Source organism: Lepisma saccharinum, chromosome 24 (genome assembly GCF_977018435.1).
Source record: "Lepisma saccharinum chromosome 24, izLepSacc3.1, whole genome shotgun sequence".
Classification (NCBI taxonomy): Eukaryota; Metazoa; Arthropoda; class Insecta; order Zygentoma; family Lepismatidae; genus Lepisma; species Lepisma saccharinum.
This window is the reverse complement of record NC_139252.1, coordinates 11,990,471-12,013,880: the sequence shown is the minus strand read 5'-3', so window position 1 is coordinate 12,013,880 and position 23,410 is coordinate 11,990,471. Positions and strand designations below refer to the sequence as shown.

General features: G+C 37.1%; 1 protein-coding gene across 1 annotated transcript; it reads left to right on the top strand.

The window, feature by feature from the left end:
- Positions 1–7,163: 7,163 nt before the first annotated feature.
- On the top strand, positions 7,164–7,658 carry LOC145978103 (histone-lysine N-methyltransferase SETMAR-like). Its single transcript, XM_083110544.1, has one exon. The coding sequence runs from the start codon at positions 7,164–7,166 to the stop codon at positions 7,656–7,658; it is 495 nt and encodes a 164-aa protein (XP_082966670.1).
- Positions 7,659–23,410: the final 15,752 nt, after the last annotated feature.

Genomic DNA, 23,410 nt, shown 5'->3' with positions numbered 1-23,410 from the left:
AAATACTTTCATGTATTGGGAAGAATGAAAAAGCGAAAAGCGAAAATCTATTCTTGCATTCTCTTAGAATCATGTTCTTGTTGATTCTACCACCTTCTCCTGTTTTTTCACTCTGCGCGTTGTTAGGTGAAAATATTCAGGGGGGGTCCATTCACTCTCTCTGGCGAGTTGGAAATGTGACATCAACACTGACGGATTAAGACGCATTTCTGAATGTTTCAAGTTCAATTAACAGCTTTACCATCTGTTTATAGTTGTCGGAGAAACGTTTTTAAAAATTCTCAATATCGCAACAAATATCAAACCTTAAACACTCAGGTTTGTTACAAAGCCAAAACAAGTTGCAAATACAGCGAGCAACAAATTTTGTAATGCATAAACTTATTAGTTAACATTTCTCAATGATTTTAAACACATATAGACATCTATTTATCTCTTACAACACTAAATAATTTATGTAATCATACAATGATGAAATTTCTATCAAAAGGGGAAAAGAGCAGAATTACCTGAAGTCCAAATAGGAAGTCCAGATTCAGTTGAGGTCTTGGAGTGGTTGAAGTCCTTTTCGTTGTTGTTGGTGGTGCAGGATCAGGAGCATTAAGAAGATTCTGTGATTTAAGGAAAAAAACACACGTATAAAAAATACTTCTTTAAAAGAAAGAAGTCAGGGCTCTACAAAAGTATAATTCACTAAGAATTGTATTTTTATTTTTTTAATTTCCTTAATTTTTCCTACAACTTTTTGCAGGTCGTGACATTTAAGATGAATGATGATTAGATAAACTTCATGAAGAGACCTATATTCAGGCCAAGATTAGAACCCAGTACTTTGGCAAAGCGACAATCCTTGGCACTAACTTGATAGATCATAGCACCAAAAAAAATCGAGTTTGTAGAATAATAAATATCTGAAGTTCCTCTCTACCCTTCTCTGAATTTTGTTCAATTCAAATACAGTGAAACCCTGATTATACGTTCTCAAGTTGTTAGTTCTCTGCATTATGCATTCAATGTAGGGTGACCATAATATTTTTGCCCAAAAATGGGACATCCCAAGTAGGTGTTTACCCACCCCTCCTTAGAAATAGGTTATGCCTAAGTATAACATTATTATTATTCTTCAGTAAAGATGGATCACACGAATGATACATCAAACACATGAATGAAATGAAAAGGTAATAATTATTATGATTTCAGTATGGCTTACACATTGTTTCTCTTCTCTTCCAATTAACCTTCCATGCTAGTCCTACACTCAAGTATTTATTGGAACAACCATTTTTCTTGAGAACAGCATTATTCCATGACTGTGCTGAAACTACATGCATGCTTCTAGATCATGTTTATTCACTGCTCTAAAAAAATTGTTATTTAATAACGGAACATACAAAACAGTACAACCCGCAAAACAAGCTAACAGTGAAATACTGTCTGATAGAACATTCTCGACAACAATGAAACATTTTGATGGTTATGAAGTGTTTGAAACATAGTTCAGCTGTTTTGCCATGACGCTAGTTTAAAAATGGCATCAATATTTTTTTAGAATGACATGTCTCATACTTAGACTTGATTTTTCAAGCTAACATTTATAAAACGGAACGAATAGTGATTTTTTTAGTAACATAAATGGGACGACCAGGACACACCTCCAAAACGGGACGTATGGTCACCCTAATTCAATACTTACAGTCCTAATATAGCAAATTGTCATATACTATAACCAATTTTACATTGAAGTGTTCCTCAACCTGGTTCCCCGAATACATAACACAGAGGTTTTATTGGCCTGTTTTCAAATATTTTTGCTGCAAAAATTATATGTGGAACCCCGTTTTTACATTTTAGCATATTATACATTAAATCTTCATTGTTCCAGTAGATCAAAATATTATAAAATATTCACACAATTCAAGATTTTCATCTTGGTTCACTGAATAACGTAAAATCGAGGTTTCACTGTGTATACTCACAGCAATATTGTAAATTCCTTGCAATGTGTTGGTTGTTAATGTTGGAAGTGGTTTTGTCTCTAGCAACTGAGAAGTGGTTGGTGACGGAATGGTTGTAGCAGCTCTTGAACTTGCCGTGGCTGTCAAAACATGTGAGCCAACCTACAATAAACAGATATTACAAAATTATTTTTTATTTAATGCTGAAGCCAACATTTGCTTAACAGAGATGCAGAAAAATTATTTCATTCGCACCTGAATCATCCTTGTTAACAAGGCTGTATTGTGGTTAAAACTAATCTAAGTTAGACAATTTAAACATTGTTTGCATCAATCAAATTCTCGCATTCAAATTTAGCTAAATACACACTAGATGCTATAATTAACTTTTCTCCTGAAATAAAATAATTTTGTTCGTAATTCATCTAAAAATAAATTAATTGTTCTATTAGGAATGAGACTAAAACAATGATAAATTTATGCATTGGTTTGAGGAAATATTACTGATAATTTTAATGATTGAAATATCTATAAGTATCTATAAATACTTTATTTTGAAGTTTTGTCTTAATATTGTAATGGAAACATGAAAATTAGAAACTATGCAAATTTAAATCTGCCACAAGCATTGATTAAAGATTTGAGCAATTAGACACAATTGATACAAATTCATTCATTATGTGAAACCATCTAATCTAATGAAAAAATGCATGTAAATCATTGCTTGTAAAGCCAGAAGTGATCTTCGTAAGTCAGTGCCTCAGGTTCAAACTTGACTAATTTTCTAATCTCCACTAGTTTTCAATAATTATATTCAATGTTATGGTGTGCAAGAAGCTGTTTATAATTGTTTAATATTGTTTGGTCAGAAGTAAGAACTCATTAGTATGGCATCATTTAGATGTTAGAGGTAAAAAATGGATATTGTCCATATTTTTATGTGACGTCACAACTTTAAAATATGTTACTGATATAATATACTTATATGAAAGGACACTTAAATGTTGTGATATTATATGTAATATTGCACCCTGTTTGTAATGTATATATTTTGTTTAATGTTTATTGTATTTTATGCTCTATTATGAGTAGTTTAATGTATCTTCATGTTTGCGAGAGTGCACTATGTGAATTTGTATTTCTAAACATGTGTAGATGTCAGTTTTGTTGATAGTATCCTTTTGTAGATAGTGAGTGATTCATCTTTACTTTAATCTGTGTTCTCGAAAATAGTATAAAAGCGAGGATATCGCGTAAGAAATATCCCACTTTCGTCACGGATCGACGAAGCTTTTAAATTTAAAAGGAACTCCTCGGTGTTGTGCATACATCTTGGTATGGTAGTTCGGGGCGCAAGCTAGGCCTATGTGATCATAGGTACGCCGATAGCCATGCATTTATGGTATTTTAATTATAAGTGCAATAAATAAAGAATAAAACCTTTCAGTTTATACATACTGCAGTAATGTGGTTTTATTTCTCTGTGCTGTGAATATTGTCCTTGCTTACACTATCCCTGTACCTGAGAGGAGTCTATGTACTTCACAGAGTCTCATCGTTCACCGATGAGTATTATTAAGATAATATTAATAGTATAATAATACAACGCGTCTATTACAAGAACGTATCAAATTTTTCCTTAATATTACGTTTATCTATGTTAGTTATGTTAGTATTTGTTACAAGAAATGTGCGTTACTTTTTTCTTTCTAAACATTGAAGCAGGGTCTATGATTATTCATATTGAAGTTATTTAATGCAAGTGTAAGTTCACTACTGTCCAGTGATGGTTGACTTTCCTATAACGCTATGCTGGACTTTTGACCTGCACCAGCGGAGTAAGCTACAAAAAATCTCTCCTTTCGAAAAACCACTATCGTGTTCAAAATTCTAAAAAAATAAAATCTGATTGAAATTTCTTCTAGCACATTGAAGCAAATCTTTGAATAGCCTACTTACAATACTAAATACATGTGATAGAAAATTGTGCAATGAAACTATCACAGACTAATTACTTAATATTGTTTGGTCATAAGTAAGGAATAATTAGTGAAGCGTCATTTCCTTACAAAAGCAAAACTTCAAATAATTCTCAATAGATATAATTTCTCTGAATTTGGAATATCATAGTGGTTTTTCAAAAGAAAAATAATTTTTGAAAACGAATTTGTTGTTGCAGGCCAAAGGTTCAATTTGACTTCAACAAAGTGATGACTAAAATGCAATGTTTTCTGTGGGTGCAGCGGTGCCATAAATACTTGTGTGCGTGACAGGCTTGAAACTTACAGAATCTTCCAAAATGTCAATTTACCTAGATGATGTACTGGATATGCGAATTCCAGACGAATGTATGAGACTATCCTTTTGGCAAGAGAAACATTATAAATAACATTTGTCAACTACTGTTGTTATCAAAAACAAAAGACAAAAAATCAAAGCTGTTTCGATGCATTTTGCATGATACTCAGAAGGCACGATAGGTGCTGTGGATGTAGAATATCTCATATTCTTGATCTTAGCTATAGTTGTGTGATCAGTTGTACACTTTGTCTGACCTTCAGATCCATAGCAGACCCTAACTAAACACCCGCTCCTATTGTTTGATGTGTTAACAATGTTCAAAATCTATTTCCATATTACATAAATATGTTTAAGAGAGTGTTTATGCGTAAATATGGACATGGTTATCATGATTTTGCACTGTGAAACTTCTGAAAAATCATATTTTTAAGCAATTCCTTACTGAAAATTAAGGCTGATCTCATACAGATACCAATAAAAGTTATTTTTATATTCCAATGTAATTTGTGAATATTTTAAAGAAAAATTCTAATAAATTGGTGCTTATGATTGGAGTGGAATAATCACACACTAACATTAATCAACAAATTTTAATTGTTACAGTTTTCAAGTGTCGGTATCTGTCAGTGACGTGCACTGAGGAGTAGCTAGTCTAGTAGAGATAGATCATTCAATCTCACATCTCTAATTATTTTCAAATCACAATATTTATAGTCTTATTGAAGCCACAGTTCGTATGCAATACTTTTTTTCACCCGCTTCTCGTCCCTCACTTCGATCAACGGGCAAGGGTGGAAGGAGCTATGCAGCTGGTATTTCCTCCACCTCACCAGTTCCAGGTAGAAACCAGCCTCCTGAAGGAAAAGTGAAGATTTCTGCCTTTACCTCCCACTCCAATGGTTGAAAGGTCATGGTTTCAAGTGCCCCAGTCTATCTCCAATAGGAACAGATAGGACATTTGTTTAATCTCGATTCCATTGTAAATACTCTAAATAATTCAGAGGAAATATTTCTTCAGTACTTATGTTCTCTTTATTTACACCAAAACTTTTTGCACGTTGTACAATATGTATGTATAATATGGGATGTAGTTTTATTATTTATGAAATGGGAATGTGTTATGGGCAGACAAAAATGCTATGCTTTCTTTTTCTCAAATATGGAATATATAATGACTAAATAAAAAAATATTTGCTCACACTCTCTGTCGCTCTCGTTTTAGTAGTGTTTTATTTAAATATACTAATCTCTTGGCCTCCAATAACAATTAGAAAAATCAAGCAATGCAAAATGTGTGTAAAAACGTTAATCATTTTCAAGGATGGTGTTTCAATAATCCAATTGAAAATTACCTCTGAGGGAAAATGCAGTTACTTTAACGATACTCATGTATCCAAATGGTTAGCACCTTCCTCTCGTCTTTGTTATCGGCCGATCTCCGTGGGGGAGTGCAAGTGGTCCTAGATCGATATCCGGTGGAGGCACATATGGTTCGGATTCCACTTTAAATTATAGGTCCAGTGTCGATTAGCCTTTCTGTGCATAAAGTAGATTTAAAACATTAAATCAACCAACCTTGCGGCAGTGGTTATCACAGCATGCTACGACACCAGGAGTTCCGGGTTTGAACCCTGACCTGGGCATGGGTGTTCTTTGTGTTTGTCCCTTCATTAATTTTATCATATCATCTTCGCGATTAACAAAGATTATAAATGGCCAAGTCTGGATTCGAGCCCGGGTTCTCTGGCTTAGTAGTCAAATCAAATCATTTTGATATTCGAAAAAGGGTGGGAGTTACGTGCACTTTATTTTATTAGTAATTTCTCATTTTGCAAACTTTTCCTGTCTTTGACGTTATTTTCTTAGGAATAGTGGACCCTAAAGAGCAGGGGTGGGGGGTTATAACCCATACCAACCCTCCTTAGGCATGCCACTGATTGTTAGCCCAAGTGTTGACATCACTGCACATCACTGGTATGTGTGGGAATTGGTTAGAGTATCGTATCGGCTCAGTCCTACTGGGAATTACAGTCCAAGGTTGCCCCCCCCCCCTCACACCCCAGCCCTCCAGGTATCCATTGATTAGAAGATATATAAGCTGCTTCTGCAGAGACATCTTGTTTATTCATGACAGACATGCTTATGCTCTACAAATCGATTGATTGATTTGATTTATTTACCCAAGAACTCTTCTGGGAATTTTGTTCCCTCCTGTTTCGGTGTTGATGAAGCATATGAAGAACCACGACTTTCTTGACTATCTATTGATTAATAATCAATTTCTTTATGGATGTAAGTCTTTTCCTAGAACTCAAACTTGCATCTAATTTACAACTATCACCCAGTTCTACATTTCTTCTCTTCATCCTCAGTAACTGTACTATCTCTAATGTACATCTCTAACATCTTCTTCTGCCACATATCATCCATACATGTAAAATTAAGCCACATGTCTTTTTTATGTTCTCCAACATCAGAGACTTATCCAGAATTTATCATCTTGGGGGGGGGGGGTAATTTCATATTTAGTGGGGTGTAATTTCATATTTAGGGGGTGTAAGAGTACATTTAGAGCCACAATGACCATAAATTGATAAATTGGACCTTTTTTAAAAACAAATAGGGGGTGTTAAGGGGTGTTTGGATAAATCACTCTCCAACATAACTAAACTGAACATATTCAAATATTAGCAACAACCACATGGAGCCTTCCTTGTTAGAATCTTATACGAAATTTATCGCCAACTTGTGGCCGTTTGTGGTGGGTCAGCGGCTTCCCGAAGTACAGGGTTTCAGTTGGTTCAAAATTTCAAAAGGGGAAACGAAAGTGCGGACAAATACGTCAGCAGTGGGCGCCCAAGGTCAACGCGTACCCCAGCAGCAATCCAAAGTGTTTCCAACTTGATTATGGGAGATCGACGTGTAACAATTGAACAACTACAACGTGAAACTGGTTTTGGGCGAGCAACTCTGCATGCAATCATTCATGAGGATCTGCAAATGAGGAAAATTTGTGCTCAGTGGGTGCCTCGCGATCTGACGGATCAGCAGAAACAACAGCTAGTGGACATGTGCAGAGAATTGTTGCGCCGTTACAACCAAGACAGAGAACATTTTTTTCGAAAGACTGGTGACTGGCGACGAATTTTGGTTCCTATTCGAAACTCCAGAGAAAAATCCATGGAATGGAAACACACTGAAAGTCCACGCTCTAAAAAGCCTCGACCGACTCTCACTCCCAAGAAGCAAATGGGTACAGTTTTCTGGGATGAAGATCGAATTTTGCTGGCGGACTGGCTTCCCACTACCCAAAATGTAAACAGCGACAGCTACTCTGAAACTCTACGAAAGCTGCGACGCAGAATTCAGCAGGGGGGCAAGGAAAATTGGCTCTCGGAGTGATTCTTCTGCATGACAATGCGAGCCGCCAAACACAAGAGGCATTGGCAACAATGGGATTTACGGTGCTCCCACATCCTGCGTATTCACCGGATTTAGCCCCCTCGTATTATGCCCTGTTCGACAAAATGAAGGACGCATTGAGTTGTCGACACTTTCAATCTAATGAAGAACTCCAGACCGCTGTCCGTGAGTGGTGCAACTCTACTCCAAGAGAGTGGTTCTCTGCAGCTATCAGGAAACTTCCCGATAAATGGGAGCGATGCATTCAGTCAGGAGGAGATTACTGGTAATGTACATCTTTGTATTGCAGGTAAAATATAACAAATGTGGATTATATAACGCTTGTCCAATTCATTTCCTAACGCCCTTAATAACTTACACAAAAATAAAATTGATGGTGTTTTCATTCCTTCTCTGTTCTTTTTAAAAAATCTATACCACATTTTATAGTTTTCAAATTAATTCTAAGAATCTTGATATCACAGAAGCAATTTTTGGAGTATAAAGTTTTAAATAAGGTTTTCATAGATGGCAGGAGTTGTCACCTTAAAAGTTCGAACTTTACCCATATAATTTTATTTCAGTCACAGTCATTTGAGTTAATTTTTAAAAGGATATTGCAGAAATATGATAACTTTGAATTGACGGTGTTTCTTTCAGGGAGTGACACTATTATGGAGAAAATATGCCTCCCCCCTCCCTTTTGAAAAAAAATCAGTGCTTGGCCCTACCTGAAAACATCCTGTGGTGAAACATGAATGTTTTGTTCTTACCTTGATAATTACTAATATTAGTTTATTTACATTTACTATGACAAAGACACATCTTAAAAAGTAGTTGAATACTACTATAACTTTTTAATACATGGAATAAAATTAACGAGGAATGTAACTTGTAGTACAATTTGTAGATTTGATCCCTCGGTTTAGGATGAGACTTTGTGTAGTGTTTGAGCACATTATAGCTACTGATATACCAAGGTACTAGCATGCACTTGCCAGCCATTTTGAAGAAAAAGCACTTTAGTTTTCCAAGCGCTTCTCAAGTAGTGAAGATATTGTCCGATTGCCAAGTGGCTCTGGTGGTCCAGTAGTTAAGGCTCCAGTTTGGCTTTGAAGTGCTTTTTCTTCCATGCCCTGCGTTCCTGGCATCCATGAAAACACTATTTAAAATTTCATACTCCCAAAATATGTTTCAATGATATCTAGATTCTTAGAGTTAATGTGAAAACTATAAAATCCGGTAGCCATTAAAAAAAAAGAGGGGGAATGAATCACCTTCTATTTTATTTCTGGGCTAGTTAGATAATATATCAAACTTAAGAAAAATCGAAATTCTAGTAAACCTTGTTTTTGTCCTAAAATCTGGTAATATTTTACTAATATATTGGTGTACTAAAATTTGAATGTGATACGTTGTCATATTTTTTTCCTATTATTTTGGAAATGTGAAATTTCAAAGAAGTTTGAATAGTTTATAAGGGAGCTAGTATTTTTCTTCCAGGACAGTGCAGCTCACACTTGGAGGCTTTAGGAATGGAAGAAAAGAGGAATTATTGAACAAGCTAGAGAGAGAGAGAGAGAGAGAGAGAGAGAGAGAGAGAGAACTGTGGTTTCTCACCACCACGAGAGTATTAAATGTGCCGAGTTTCATCAAAATTTGAGATTATGGGTACCGTGGTCTGATTGAACTGATATCTGATGTGGAATGACCTTATGCAAAATTTTGTTTCTTTAAATGAAATTTCTGACCACAGAATGCTAATTCAGAATTGATGTTACATGACATTATTTCCTTTCCAGGTAAAACTGAATGTTGTTCCACTGAGGCTCTCTGAGAACTTGTGGTTTGCAGAAATTTCAACTGAACAAAAAAATGTATTTAGACAAAAAAACAAATAACGACTGTTTAGTGAAAGAGAAATATTCTCTTGATAACACTTATCCTATTATATTTGTTTGTGTGAATTGTTGTCTGAAGTCTACGTAATGTGCAGATAGGCTAATCGGGACTAGACCTACAATTTAAAGTGGGATTCCAACCACTGTGCAATGTGCCTTCACATGGCATTGAACTTGGGATCCCTTTACTGCAAGGTTCTTTTTTATATTTCTCACAGTGTATTCTAAAACTGACGAACCTAGCCTAGCACAACCATTTTCAAAGTCAATGAAACAAAAAATCATTCAAAAATCAGGTCTTGCACGTTCTCATTTTGAGATGTTTTGGTATAAGTTAGGCAATATATGTAAAATTGTTTTCGTGAAGAAATGGTAATGTAGGAAATGGTAGAACATCTTTGAAACAACAGGACAATGGAAATTTCTCACAAGAAACAGTAATAGCATTAATACTTCTGACTGGCAAGCACATTTTCAAGATTATAGAGAATGTCAAAAAACATCTAATCAATTTTTAAACTTTGATTTGCTGTTATTGTTCAGTTCATATTTATATCGTTAGTTCCCAAAAATTTCCCAAGTTTAGCTTGTCTCCATTTTGCTCTTGTTTCTTGTGAACTGATAGTTTTTCCAAGTTTTTATTTTTTACTGATTCACTTAATAATAATAATCCATGGCTCCCCAGACCTTGAGGTGGCACGGCGTACTGAATGATCTGCATGATCTGCATGATCTGCATGATCTCCAGACTGTATCCAGTAAGGTATCTCGGATGTTTCCAGAATAATACATAATGTTTCAGAATCAATATTATTAGAATCGAAATGGTGTAAATAATTTCCAATAGCTATGTACAAGGTGGTGATAAATTACAAACAGCAATTGTTACGTTAATTTTGAATTCTTATTTTGGATGCTATGCTCAAATTACCTGTTCATTCTTTTGTAATTAATATATAGAATATACCTTATTATACCAGATATTTTATCGTAAAGTGACACAATGCAGAAAGTAAATTTTCGTATTTAGTAAAATGTTTACATGCTTCCACTCTATCATCAATTGGTAAAGTGGGCGAAAAGTGACTGGAGCATGATGCTGATAACATCACTCCCAATCAACCTTCTTTGTGACGTGGCACAGCAAACCACAAAGAGCTTTGTTATTGCATGTAAAACTCTATTCCTTTGTAAACATTTGAAGGTATGTTACGATTTAATGGTGATTACCAGTTTAATGTTTCATATTTTCTTTTGAGGTGTCTTAAGTTCTTTTTAGCTCTGGCTGTTGTCTGGCATGAACGAATGCATAATCGGTAATTGTATTCACTTTTTCTCCTGACTAGATGATTAATTGAGATGAGATGATTGAGATATGTGGTGAAATGATGGGAGATAAAATAAATATTAAGCATCATGCCTAATGAGGTTTCAAACTCAAGACCTCTGACATTTTAACAGCATCACAATACTTGATTTTAAAAGAAATACTGTGAATTCTATTTTCAGGAAATTATTTACAAGTACATATTGTAATAATTTTTGAATGGGTTTAACCCCAACCCCCTCAATTATGCCATTTATGAATACAGTAATGATTCCATTCAATATAACAATAATGTGAAATAATATCACTGTACAGTAACTGAAATATCACAAAACCTTACGAAAATGTATCTGTAATGTTCCCCTGACATGTTTCTGCAATATTACATTGACACCTTTCTATAATGATGCACCGACATGTTTCTGTAACATTACGAATGTTATGATAGATTCGCGGACATTTTTATATTGCTGAAACATACCTGAAACATCACTTTAATGTTTCGCAATGTTGCTGCAATATTACAATGTTTCACGAGACGTATCCGTTATATATCTGAAACCATGTTGTGCTGTATGGGGGTAAGACACCCCTGACACCCAGAGGGGAGGGGGTGGGAAGGGAATGGCATGTAAAAATAATCGAAAACGACCGATATTAGTGTGGAATCCATAGTTTTCGGGGTAGCTAAGAATTCATTATTTCCCTGTCTAACAGGCGATTGGGATAAATAAATACCCGGGCAACGCCGGGCAATCAGCTAGTATACAAAAAAATTACCAAGATTCGCTGTTTCAACATTAGCTCAGCTGAATTTTCAGTTTGTCGTATAAACTTTTTGTTGCCTTTTTGTACATAAAATTGTGTTTTCACAGAATTTTTGGTTCTTATACAAGGATTTAACTTCACAAAGATAGTAAGAATTCCTTTTAATGGTCCAGATTCAAGCATGATAGTGTTAGCTTAGATAGTAAGAAATACCTAATATACATAAATATCTTTATACACACTTTGAATGTCACAATAGTCGAATATAGAGTATTGGCAGTATTGCACTGGTGGCGTCATTTGAAAATCAAATACAGGTATTGTGTTTCAAGTGTGACTCTTAGGTGGGACAGAATCATCCGTAACAAGTGTGACATTTCATATTATTAAGCAAGAGGTTAGTTCGGACTAGACAGAAGCTATGTTAAAACCAATAAATCCCCCATAACCTCAGGTTTGGTTACTGGAATAGAAACAATACTTTAATTGATTTAGCGTTTGTTATTTACCTTCGCTTTTCTGTCACTATTGACTCCTCGCGACGATGAGGACGAGTGATAAAGGGAAACTCACAAAGAACATCCATACCCAGGCTGGGATTCGAACCCGGAACCCATGGTGCCGTAGTACGCTGTTCTAAGATCAAACACGTTACTAATTTGTATAAACAACACTGTTTCAGTAATTTATATCAACCTGAAAATTTACTGCCATGCTTTCAAAGAAAACAATTCTGATGAAGCTCATCTGCATATGGGGAAGGATTCAGAAATGCTGTGGCAAACAAAAATGAGTAAAGTCTCCAATCATCTCACTCAGCGAATGTCTCTTTAATCGTTCAGTAGAAAATTGTTTCCTGTTAATCTTACGGCGAAGGAAAGTGGTTCAAAACTGGGTCCGAAAGAGAACAATGGAGTCTACCCAAGATGCTTCGGAAGTGAAGGCTCAGCCCGGGAGAAGCAGGAAATGTGCGCTATTGGTCTTGATGCGGTTCACAGACCGACTATCCACCGTGTAACTCTGGGTTGTTGCAGATGGCGGTAGGGTCACTATCAGCTTCATTGACAGAGGAATAATAAACAGCACGGCAAATGCAGCAGCTGCCACGATTTCCCAACGCACAGTGTGTGCTGCGAATGCTTGAATTGTGTTGCAAATAGACCAGAATTTTTTTTTCCGCTGCTCCAATTTTCATTCGTTCTGCGATGAAACTGTATTATATTATATCCAAGTATCTGCGCATGTAGTGACGCGAGACGGCTCAACCAATGAACATGTGAGAGGGAATGGGATTGCGCGGGGGGGAAAGCGACTGCTGTTAGCAGCCCCACCCCTTCTCTGCTGCTGTGCGTGACTTTGCTTCAGAGATTGCCGGAACAGAGTGTTCATCAATATTTGCGTTTAATAAGTATTTTACGTATGAATTGAAATTATGTTATAAATTTTGTAGTTTCCTTATTTTGCCTCACTTTTCTCTCTACTAAGGCATATTTAACCGGGAAGAATGAATAACAATTAGATGAAATTGTAAAATACTCAACAAAGAACGCTCGTGTATCGACCATACTAGGACTCGAACATGGAATGGTCCAACACTCGGGGCACTCTAATGCAAAGTTAATTTTAATTAATATTAAAAATTGACGGCGTCTGCTCCATCTACTCATTCCTTCACCGGAGATTATTTCCAACCATTCTCGACAAAAAATATTAAAAATGTTTACTAGATAACGAGATGAATTTGTTGTTTCTTAATATAATTAAACCAACAAAACCAGTTTGATTGTATTCAATTATTTCCAAACAATGAGATTCTCATAATGTTTCTGCAATGATTTCAATTTCCATTACTATGTTTTTCTAACGAGGTTTGAAAGTTGTCAGTGTCTTGGCAATAATCACGCTGCTCCTTTTCATTTGTCTGGAGGCGACCTTTGTGGCGGAATCGTTAGCACATCACGGTGCGACGCCAGGGGTCCCAGGTTCAAATCTCGGCCTGCCAATGGATGTTCTTGTGAGTATCCCTTCATCAACGTCATCGTATCATCACTCATCCTTATCCTCGTGATTACACAAAAGTGGCACAAATGCAAAATATATTAAACCACATCAATCAATCAATAATGAGTCTGGTTCCAATTATCAGCATCTGAGAAGCTTATTCAGCTAAAAGCTCAAAATTTGTTTAAATGATATAACTATTCAATAACATCTAAAGGTGAAGTACATTATGATGGGAGAGTCTGTGTGGAAATGACAGACAGCAATCGATGTCATGTTCCCTCGTATTGCAGAAACATTTAAAGATACATCAGCCAACCCCGATGGTGGAGTGGTTAAGACAGCGCGCTACGACGCAGGGTTTCTGTGTTCGAATTCCGGCCTTGGCTTGGATGGGTATAGTGTCTCTTCATCAATTTAATCAAATCATTAGTCATCGTAATCTTTGCGATTCATTAAATGTGTCAGAAAAGCGAAGTAAAACGAACCAAATAAAATTCAATAAAGATGCAGGGAAATTATTGATCGAATGTTACGTCCTAATGTTTTTCATAGAAATGCCAATATTTATGATATCAATTTCGTTTATTCATGGAAATTTACAGGCTGACAGAAAACAGATAACCTTTCATATTAGAAAGCCATCTTGTAAGTTTAATTCCACAAACTAGTAACAAACCGTTCATATTGTCTTCTTCTTGGAGGCAGCACTTTTCATTTCTCCCTCAAACACAAAAATAACAAGGATAGGCATATATATCAGCAAGTCTTTTAATCATAGTATATCTCCTAGATAAATGTTCAGTCAATGTATTTCCTGATTGCAGGGAATGTTATTGTTCTGGAACTGATGTTTGATGACGTCAGGCTGTGGAACAGTTTTGGAGTACGGTGCTCTGGTAGTCTCCCACCGAGGTCATCACCCTCCGCAGGACGACGCTCATGAGGCAGACCTCATCCTCCGAAGACATATCAGAGTAAGGGTGTATGAGGGTGATGACGAAACCGAGTCGTGAGAGTGATAGCGTATAAGGGTGAGGGTGAGGGCTAATCCTAAGGCAGAGGGTAAGGAACATTGGTCTCCCATGAGGGAAGACATTTCTCGCAATCCAAGAATTCTGTATTGTTTTGATGTCCGCTCCTCAACGTGAAAGTGCTAATCTATGTGCCCCGTCGCCGAGACGTACTTTGTATATTTTTTTACTCCCACCCTGGCTTAGTGTTACCTAAGTCTGATTGGAATTATATGAGGTAAACAACTATGGTGATTGTATCTAGACGGCGACTGTAATTGAAAACAACGTATAGAGAGCTTTCAGGCCGAAGCGACGGGCGACAAATGACAGGTTTTGCTTAAAACAAACCCTCAACAATGTAAAGAAAGAGAGAGAAAGAGAGGGAAGTAGAGAGAGAGAGAGAGAGAAACGGAAATAGGGATATAGCAAGAGAGAGAAAGGAAAAGAGAGAAGGAGATAGACAGATAGAAAGAGAAAGAATGAAAATGAGAGAGAGAAAGTGAAAGAGGGGAAAGAAATATAGAGATACGGACATAGGGAGAAATAAAGAGAGAGAAATAAAAAGAGAAATGGACAATGAGAGACAGAGAAAGAGAGAGATGGAAAGAAATATAGAGATGGAAAGAAAGAGAAAGAGAAACGGAAATACGGAGAAAGAAAGAAAGAGAGAAAAAGAGAGACATAGAAAGAAAGAAAGGATGAAAGTAAGACAAAGAGAGCTAAGTAAAAATAAATAGAGAAAATGTAACGAATAAATAAGATATGGGTACTTTTTTAATAATTATCTTTTCATCTTTCTCAGAAGAGAGAGAGAGAGAGAGAGAGAGAGAGATGTTCTTCTCTCTCTCTAGATGTTTCGGCAAAGGTAACTAACTACTTTCCACGTAGTTCTTAGCTCTGTTAAGCACACATGAAGCATGTCGAAAAAGAAGAAAGCATTTTCTTTAATTGTGGAAAAAAGTTTACAGCAACAAACATAAATTTAAGTATTAAGTTACAGAATAAAATACACATTCACTAACAAACTATTAGTAGCATTTTAGCTGACACGAAAGTACTTAGAAAAATTCTCGTTAATAATTTTACGCTTGTAAAAAGGACTTTCCAAAAACAGATAAACGATGTTCAGTAATTCTGAGACAAAATATGTAACTTTTCCCTTAGCTGGAAAACAATCCCTTCTCACAGAGGATTTTTGGCAGGCAACAGCAGTTATTATGGCAGGTTTCGCCGATTCACTTACAAAGTGGTTTTATCTCCTGGCCACTTTCCCAGTTAAAGAATAATTGATTATGATTGCGGGGATCTCCCAGCGATGTCGCTCCGTACGAAAACACTCTCACAAATGACCCTCAGCATCCACGGTCCCGGAAATGATTAATCTAATTGATCGATAAAATGTATAATAATAGGAGGAAGAGAGAAGGTTTCTAGAGTTTCCTACACAATTGCTAAGAAGCGTGCAAAAATTTAGTAACTTCAGTTTCGGTGAGTAGAGCTCTTTCTTGGAGCAACACTGTGGTGAATGTTTCAATTGTGGCGTTTGATCCTGTTATCGGTAAATGTAAATGTGTATACTGCGCTTTCCAGAATTCACCAGCGTACATCATCACACTGGGGAAATAAAAATGACGTTAAATCCGGTGAAATCTGGAAAGCTTCATACTGAAACAAACGAAGGCTAGATTCGGAATGCACACATATATTGAAGTTTATTAGGGAAAAAGTCACTGATAGTCACTAAGTCATAGAAGGTATTTTAATTTACATGTGAACTGCCAATTTATGTGGTATTCTTTGTAATTGGGAATGGATGCTTTCCTGCATGTTGCATCAGAACATGGACGCTTGTTTTGATGCACCGGAATACTTTATTTCACTTTGCATGCAAGTGAAGAAGCAGTACTATTAAACATGTCGACAGTTTATGTCTACATTCAGTTTATTCACCCCTAGTGTAACAAAACCTTAGTGACATTCTACTTTGTTGCCTCTATATAATGGTCGCGTTCGGCGGAGTGAGCCGCTCCGCAGCGGCTCAGTGATTCGGTGCTCCGAACGGTGCTCAGTATCTACTGAAGGCTCAGCGATCGGGCGCCATTGTTTTGATCGCCTGGGAAGTACGCTCGCTGCAGTGAACCCGTTCAGTAGATATGCCGGAGCAGACGACACGGAATCCACGATATGCTACAAATTTGAGAATATAGTTTACACCGTCACAACTACTGCAGAAATTCACAGTCGCCTACAAGCAAATAAGTAACCCTATATTTATATATACAGGGTGTCATTTTAATGGCGCCCACGGACCACAGATTCGTGTAGAGGACATGAAAACAAACAACTTTTCTCAGTAACATTTTTCACGTTGGTGCGTCAATTCGACGCTACAGCCGTTCAAAAAAGACCGTTTTGCCGCCTGGATGCTGGCAACCCAACACAACATTTGATCGTATCTGTGACGTTATTTCCTGCTGCGAAACAGCGCACGGTAGGGTTGCAAGGAACACACAAATTTTGTGAAAAATGACAAACTACCAACCACATTATTAGCTGTAAAACGAAACGAGAAACGCGTCCAGTAAACCGAACATCATAGCCTACCAGCCAGAAGATCAGCAGTCATCTCAGGGGAAGGAGGAAGTGAACCAACGATATGAGAAATTGTAAAAACGTATTCAAAATGAAGAGTCAATATCGGATTTTGTCTCAGCCTACATGTCAAATATCAACAACAATAACTTTTATTGTACTTACAACTTATATGTGGCTGTTTACGGCCAGCTACATGTCAATTATATTTGCAAATCTCGTTGCAAGGTTGATATCTACAGGTTTGTGTCCAGATGCCTTGTGGTACTTTGTGCTGATAACGGAAGTATCTGAGGTTCACGTTGTTACATTACGGCTAAATCACGTACAACCACAGTAACAATCTAATGATGAATCAGTAGCGAATATACTGACCTGTTCAGAGTTGCAAAGTATTACATGTGTATCCGGTGCGTAGATAAACACAGTCGTCGGAGAGTTTGTTTTACTACTATTTATATCCCTGTATTTTCAACCATTTTTGTCACTTGCCTCATAATGCCCTGAATATACATTATATTATGTGTTTCTTACCTTTGGAATTTTGAGTTCTTTCATTTTTAGTTAGTCATCTGTTCAGTGTGTCACAGACAACTAGTATCAGAAGGACGAAGTGGATAGACTAAATTGTAGATGCCAACTTGGTAACTAGATTTGCAAATATTTGACATGCAAGCTGATACAAAATTCGATATGACCACTTCCACTTGAATTCTATTTTCTTTCTACCATTTTTCGTATCGTTTCTTTACTGCCTGTTAGGTTACAGAACGTGTTTTCTCGTTTTGTTTTACGGTACATAATGTGGCTGATTGTAGCTGTCATTTTTCACAGAATATGTGTGTTCCTGGCAACCCTGTAACGCATCGCTTCACGACGGGATATGACGTCACAAATGCAATCAAATGTTGTGTGTGGTTGCCAGAATTCAGGCGGCAAAAAACGAAAAATGTTACTGAAAAAAGTTGTTTGTTTTGATGTCCTCTATAAGTTTCCGTGGTCCGTGGGCGCCATTAAAATGACACCCTGTATATTTAATTAAAAATAAAACGTTATTCGCAAGCTTTTCTGTATCAAAATTAGCAGCGACTTGAAACTAATGTTTATACGCGAGAGGCATAGAACGGTCAGTATGTACACATCTCAAGGGTTTCGGCAGGCCGGTACCCAGGAATTTGTGTGTGTGTGTATATAGAGGGAGGCTATACTAGTTTAAATGTTTTTATTAAGTGTTAGAATTTAATTCCATTAATAATGGTCAATCAAATTTCATACTTATGTTAGTCTTACATTCGTGTTTTATCTTTATTCTGTTTATGTTGCTATACCCAGGATTTTTTAGAGGAGGAGGAGGTAGATCCGAAAATGTTTAACAAGGAGAAGATCAGAAATCCTGTGAAGTTCATTGAATTGGGTTATTTTGTTTGATTTGCTTTTCTCCCAAGTTTGTCTAATCGCGACGATGAGGATGAGCGATGATATGAAATTCATGTTAAGGAACATACAGAACACCTATGCCAAAGCTGAGAATCAAACTCAGAACCCCTTTTCGCGGTAGCGCGCTGTACTAACCACTTATACCAGGACCACTGAACAAACACGATAATTCTATTTTAGAAAAAATATGTGTTTTGTAAATTATATGATACACGTTAGCAATGATTATTGGAGATGGCTCAATATAAAATTTTTACTCGGGCAAGGTTGAATTCTTGCGCCCTCCACTTTCCACCCTGCAATCCCTCCCAACTTTATACCATCCACTTTACTCCAATTTATGCTTTTATTTTGGAATATTATACGTCTTTAGGCATGTGTTACATGATTTTTCAATGTGAACTTTCTTATACGTTATAATAATAATAGTTATAATCCGTGTCTCGACAGCCCTTGAAGGGCCTTGGCCTATCTCCCGACTGCCAGTCTCCCTCCCACAATCCTACCTAGATGTGTGGAGATCTTGAATAACTAATGGGGTGACGTGGGGTCAGCACGTCGAACCCCCATTCGTTATATTAGATTTATATGACAGGTTACGCTACTCATTTGTAGCCAGTCCCATTCACAGGCCGAAAACCCAGCGACTGAACCCAATGGACTCTAACCCACCCATGCCGTCCCGCAGTCGAACTCCGACTGTTGGAAATTTTAACTTTTAAATACTTCATATTTCGAGGATGGGAATGGCTCCTTCCCTTGGTCTCGGGCAGTGCTTAGAGTTGTCTCATTTAATAGCACTAATGCCACAACTGAATGCACACGACTACTTGAATATAAAAATAACAATCGTTTGATTTCATTCATTTTACTAGGCTTTATAAATCAATTCGACCAATTGTTGTTGTTCTTCTTATTAGTATTATTATTGCATCCAAAGTAAATATAAAAACACAAGATGTATCGTGTCTGTCGCTCTCGACTTCTTCAGTTTCGTTCACAATACCAGTACAGTTATGTTCCTTCGTAAGAAAACTGAATTATCGCAGAATGTTTCTTTTCATTTAAATCTGCTATTCTAGCAAAGAAAAGAAAATTATCGGACTCTGGTATATTACACAAGGGGAAAAATTGTAAGGTCGCAGATGAACCAACTACAGAAAAAAAGGCATTTCATAGCACATAACTGACAGCAGTAGGATATAATTCTCCTCCTAGAAGCTTCTGGGAAATCCATCGCTCAACCGAAATTTTGCGATTAACATCTACCAAGAGAAAAATGCGATAAACGAAACATGTCTTGTCCTTGTCACCTTGAAAAGTTTTGGTGCTTCCGCCTCACTTTAAGCACTGGTGCCATTACGCGATAGAGGCAGATCCTACTTTAAAACTGGAACTGCAGTACCGATTAGGTTTTCTGTGCATAAAGTGGGCTTAAAATATCTCTAAAACCTGTTAAAAAGCTGTAAAAGAGTCCTAAATATATGGTCATCCGTTGCAAACTTTTGACAACAGCGCAGCCAAGCTTACTGTCCAGGACAACGGCAATGTTGCTCATTTGGCTGCAGCGGATGAAAATCGGCCGTGGAATGCGATCACTGAGCTGAAGCGTTCGAAGAAATTCCAGTTTCCCGGTGATCGCTCGCAAGTGAGCCGCTCCGCATCGGCTCAGTCCTCGAATGCGGATATCAAGAATCAGAAGAAAGCAGACGACGCTATTTCGATTCACCAGCCTCACCAGTTCTAGAGGCCTGTGTAAAATAATGACGGTATGATTTAACCTTGTGAAAGCTGTGGTGGGCACAGCTGAAATACTGATCTAAAGCGTGCATCAGCGGTGCACCAATCCGTGCACCGCTGAATTTCCAGTAAGTCCTTGTATTTTCATATGCAAGTAAATGACAGAAGAAGACGACAGTGACGTATTGTCTCTGGGTTTCGAGAAATTAGGTGTTAAATGCCTCTACGTTGCGCTGGGACAGGTGTAATGCCAGCCGTCTCAGAGGCTGGGATGTTTGCTGTCCCAGGCTGCCGCTTCAAGATACTGTTGCTTTGTATGTACGATTTCCCTGCAAGGCCAATAGCCTAGCTTCACATGTAGAGAGTACTTTTCTTTGTAGCAATTACCTCTGTAGATATGCATTCTTAAAATATCGAACACTATTACGTTACTGTCGGTTCAAAAATTATAGATACTGGAGTTTCGACTCCAATTGAAAAATAACCAGACCTACATAACAACGAGTAACATCAAAATTAAGCTTATTCAATTTTGCATTAATCTATGGCTAGTCATTGTTTTTTTTGTATGCCTTCTATTTTTTATCGTCGTGAGAACAAAAAAGGGCAGTTTATTTTAGTTTTGCAAACGATCAGTATCTTTGAAATTCTGTAAATTAAAAAGGCTGTTTTCCGATCGTTATGAAAATTTAGTAGAGTGCAGGCAGAAAGGCTTTAAACACAGTTACTATTTTTCAGGTTTTCAATATTTCTAAAAAAAACACGTTAATATCAATTTTGCCAAACACTTTTTCTTGGAATTAGATAGTCCTACAAATATAATATTGAACTTCTAAGTCGAAGACGCTGATTCTAGTTCTTACTATTATTTAATAGTGCGAATTATAAAGTAATTATAGAACTTCTCTTCCTTGTTTCTTGCACCACTCCTTTATATTAATTTATATAGCTGAATTGAACCGGCTGTTTCAATAAAAAAATAACGGAACACATTGGTACAAAACACACTCTTGACATTTAATGCTTCCCTCACCCATATAATGATAAGTACTCGAAGTGTTTACAAAGCTTGATAAATGTCTCAATTAACAGCGAGATCTTCGGAACAGATGTCTGTACCTTAAGCGAAAGAGACGAACTCAGGTTGTGAAAAATTAGCCACCGGCGCCTGTTAATAATAATGGAGGACACGGTGCGATAAGAGAAGGGGAACGCCCTGCTTCTGTCGCAGAACCTTCTAAAAATTAAATGTTATGAAAACAGGGCAAGGCAAGAGGAAAATTAATTTCTGCCTCGTGCAATTTCACACACGTTACGCACGACACGCAGCTATTATTGCTCTCATCATCTTCAAGCGACAAACGGTGCTCTTTCTGTGCAGTGACTGAGCCAATATATCCTCATCCATCATCATCCAAGGAGCGATACTGTTATACAGCTAGCAAATAACAAGGAAAATTAACATTATTAACTTCCCTCAATATCTTTCTATGCTACAAATCTTTACGTGTCACTTATTTCATGTGTTTGTTTGGTACTTTGGACGTGCATTGACGTGTTAGAAATGCAATGCTCTTTTGTTTCGGTATATAGTAAGTTTTGTGTAGGTATGGAAATGCCTTGAGCTGGCCCCTGTAGCGGAGTGGTTAGCACATCGCGCTACGACGCCAGGGGTCCCGGGTTCGAATCCTGGCCTGGGCATGGATATTTGTGAGTGTCCGTCCATCAATTTCATCATATCATCACTCATCCCCATCGTCACAAATTAGCCAAAGGTGGCACATAACACGAGGTAAAATAAAGCAAATCAAAGCAAAGCTAAGCAAATGCCTTCAACGTAGTCAAAAGGTTAGCGCCCCGCCTGTGGAACTGGTCCGGGTTCCATTCCTAATGCAAAAACCCAAAATGTCGGCGTTTACCAAGTACTGTGAGTACATAACCCTGTCTCGGGAATCAGTGGAGCAAGCGAACGAAAATGAGCCATCTGCGCATCTGGATCTATGAAACCATAAGAGGGAGATGTGTTGCATGGAGATATAACGTAACTCTACATACCAGTCGTTAGCATCATCACGCGCTGCTTTGCTTCACCCATTCGCATTATTATCTTCTCTATGGTTACGTGAGGTGTTTCTTCACAGACTCCTGAAACAGACTGTAGAAATATATTTAAAATAGAAGAAGTATCGGCATCTGGTCTCGGAAGGCAGAAAACAACGGCGATGGGTCTTGATGTGCAGCTATATAAAATAGTTTAATAGTTTAATTAGACGTGTTAGTTTCCACTGATACTAAATAGTTACTTTGTGTTTGTTAATATCTTGGATTCTTTAATTATAAAACTCTAAAAATACATGATTCAACTTCAATAAGTTTCCCCAATAACGGTTCATTCATTCTCTACATATAGCTTTGTACACAAACATGTAACCTGCCAATGTTATTGCAGGTTGTAACTACGTAAAAATATGAGCGAAGACTAGATTTTCAGAATAACAAGCAGTTAACGAAACATCTCGTTTTCACTGAGGAATTTGCCATTACTAACACTTTTCATTAGTTATAACCTGAATAGAAAAACATATAATTGACAACAAAAAGAAATAAATGTTAGTCATAAGGCTGTCATGCTACTGCATTCATTTTCTTGTAAAAACCTATGATAAATTTATAGTCATAATGATTGTTTTTTTAACTACAGATTAAAAAAGAAAATGCTAAAGATGTGTCAGCTAGTAATCACAACAGCTTGATAGGACGAGAGATGAACGGTTTAGTACAGTCAGTATTATATCCGTTAGTTTTTATCCTGTCCCAATTATCTGTGGACCATGATCACGCATGGCGGCAGAGAAGGGGGGAGGGGTAATCGAGGGGCCAGAGCGAAGCAGTACAGGCTGCGCGAAGGATGGTAACAGCAATCTCAGCCCCCTTCACGCAATCCCGTTTACTCTTACGTTTTCGTTGGTG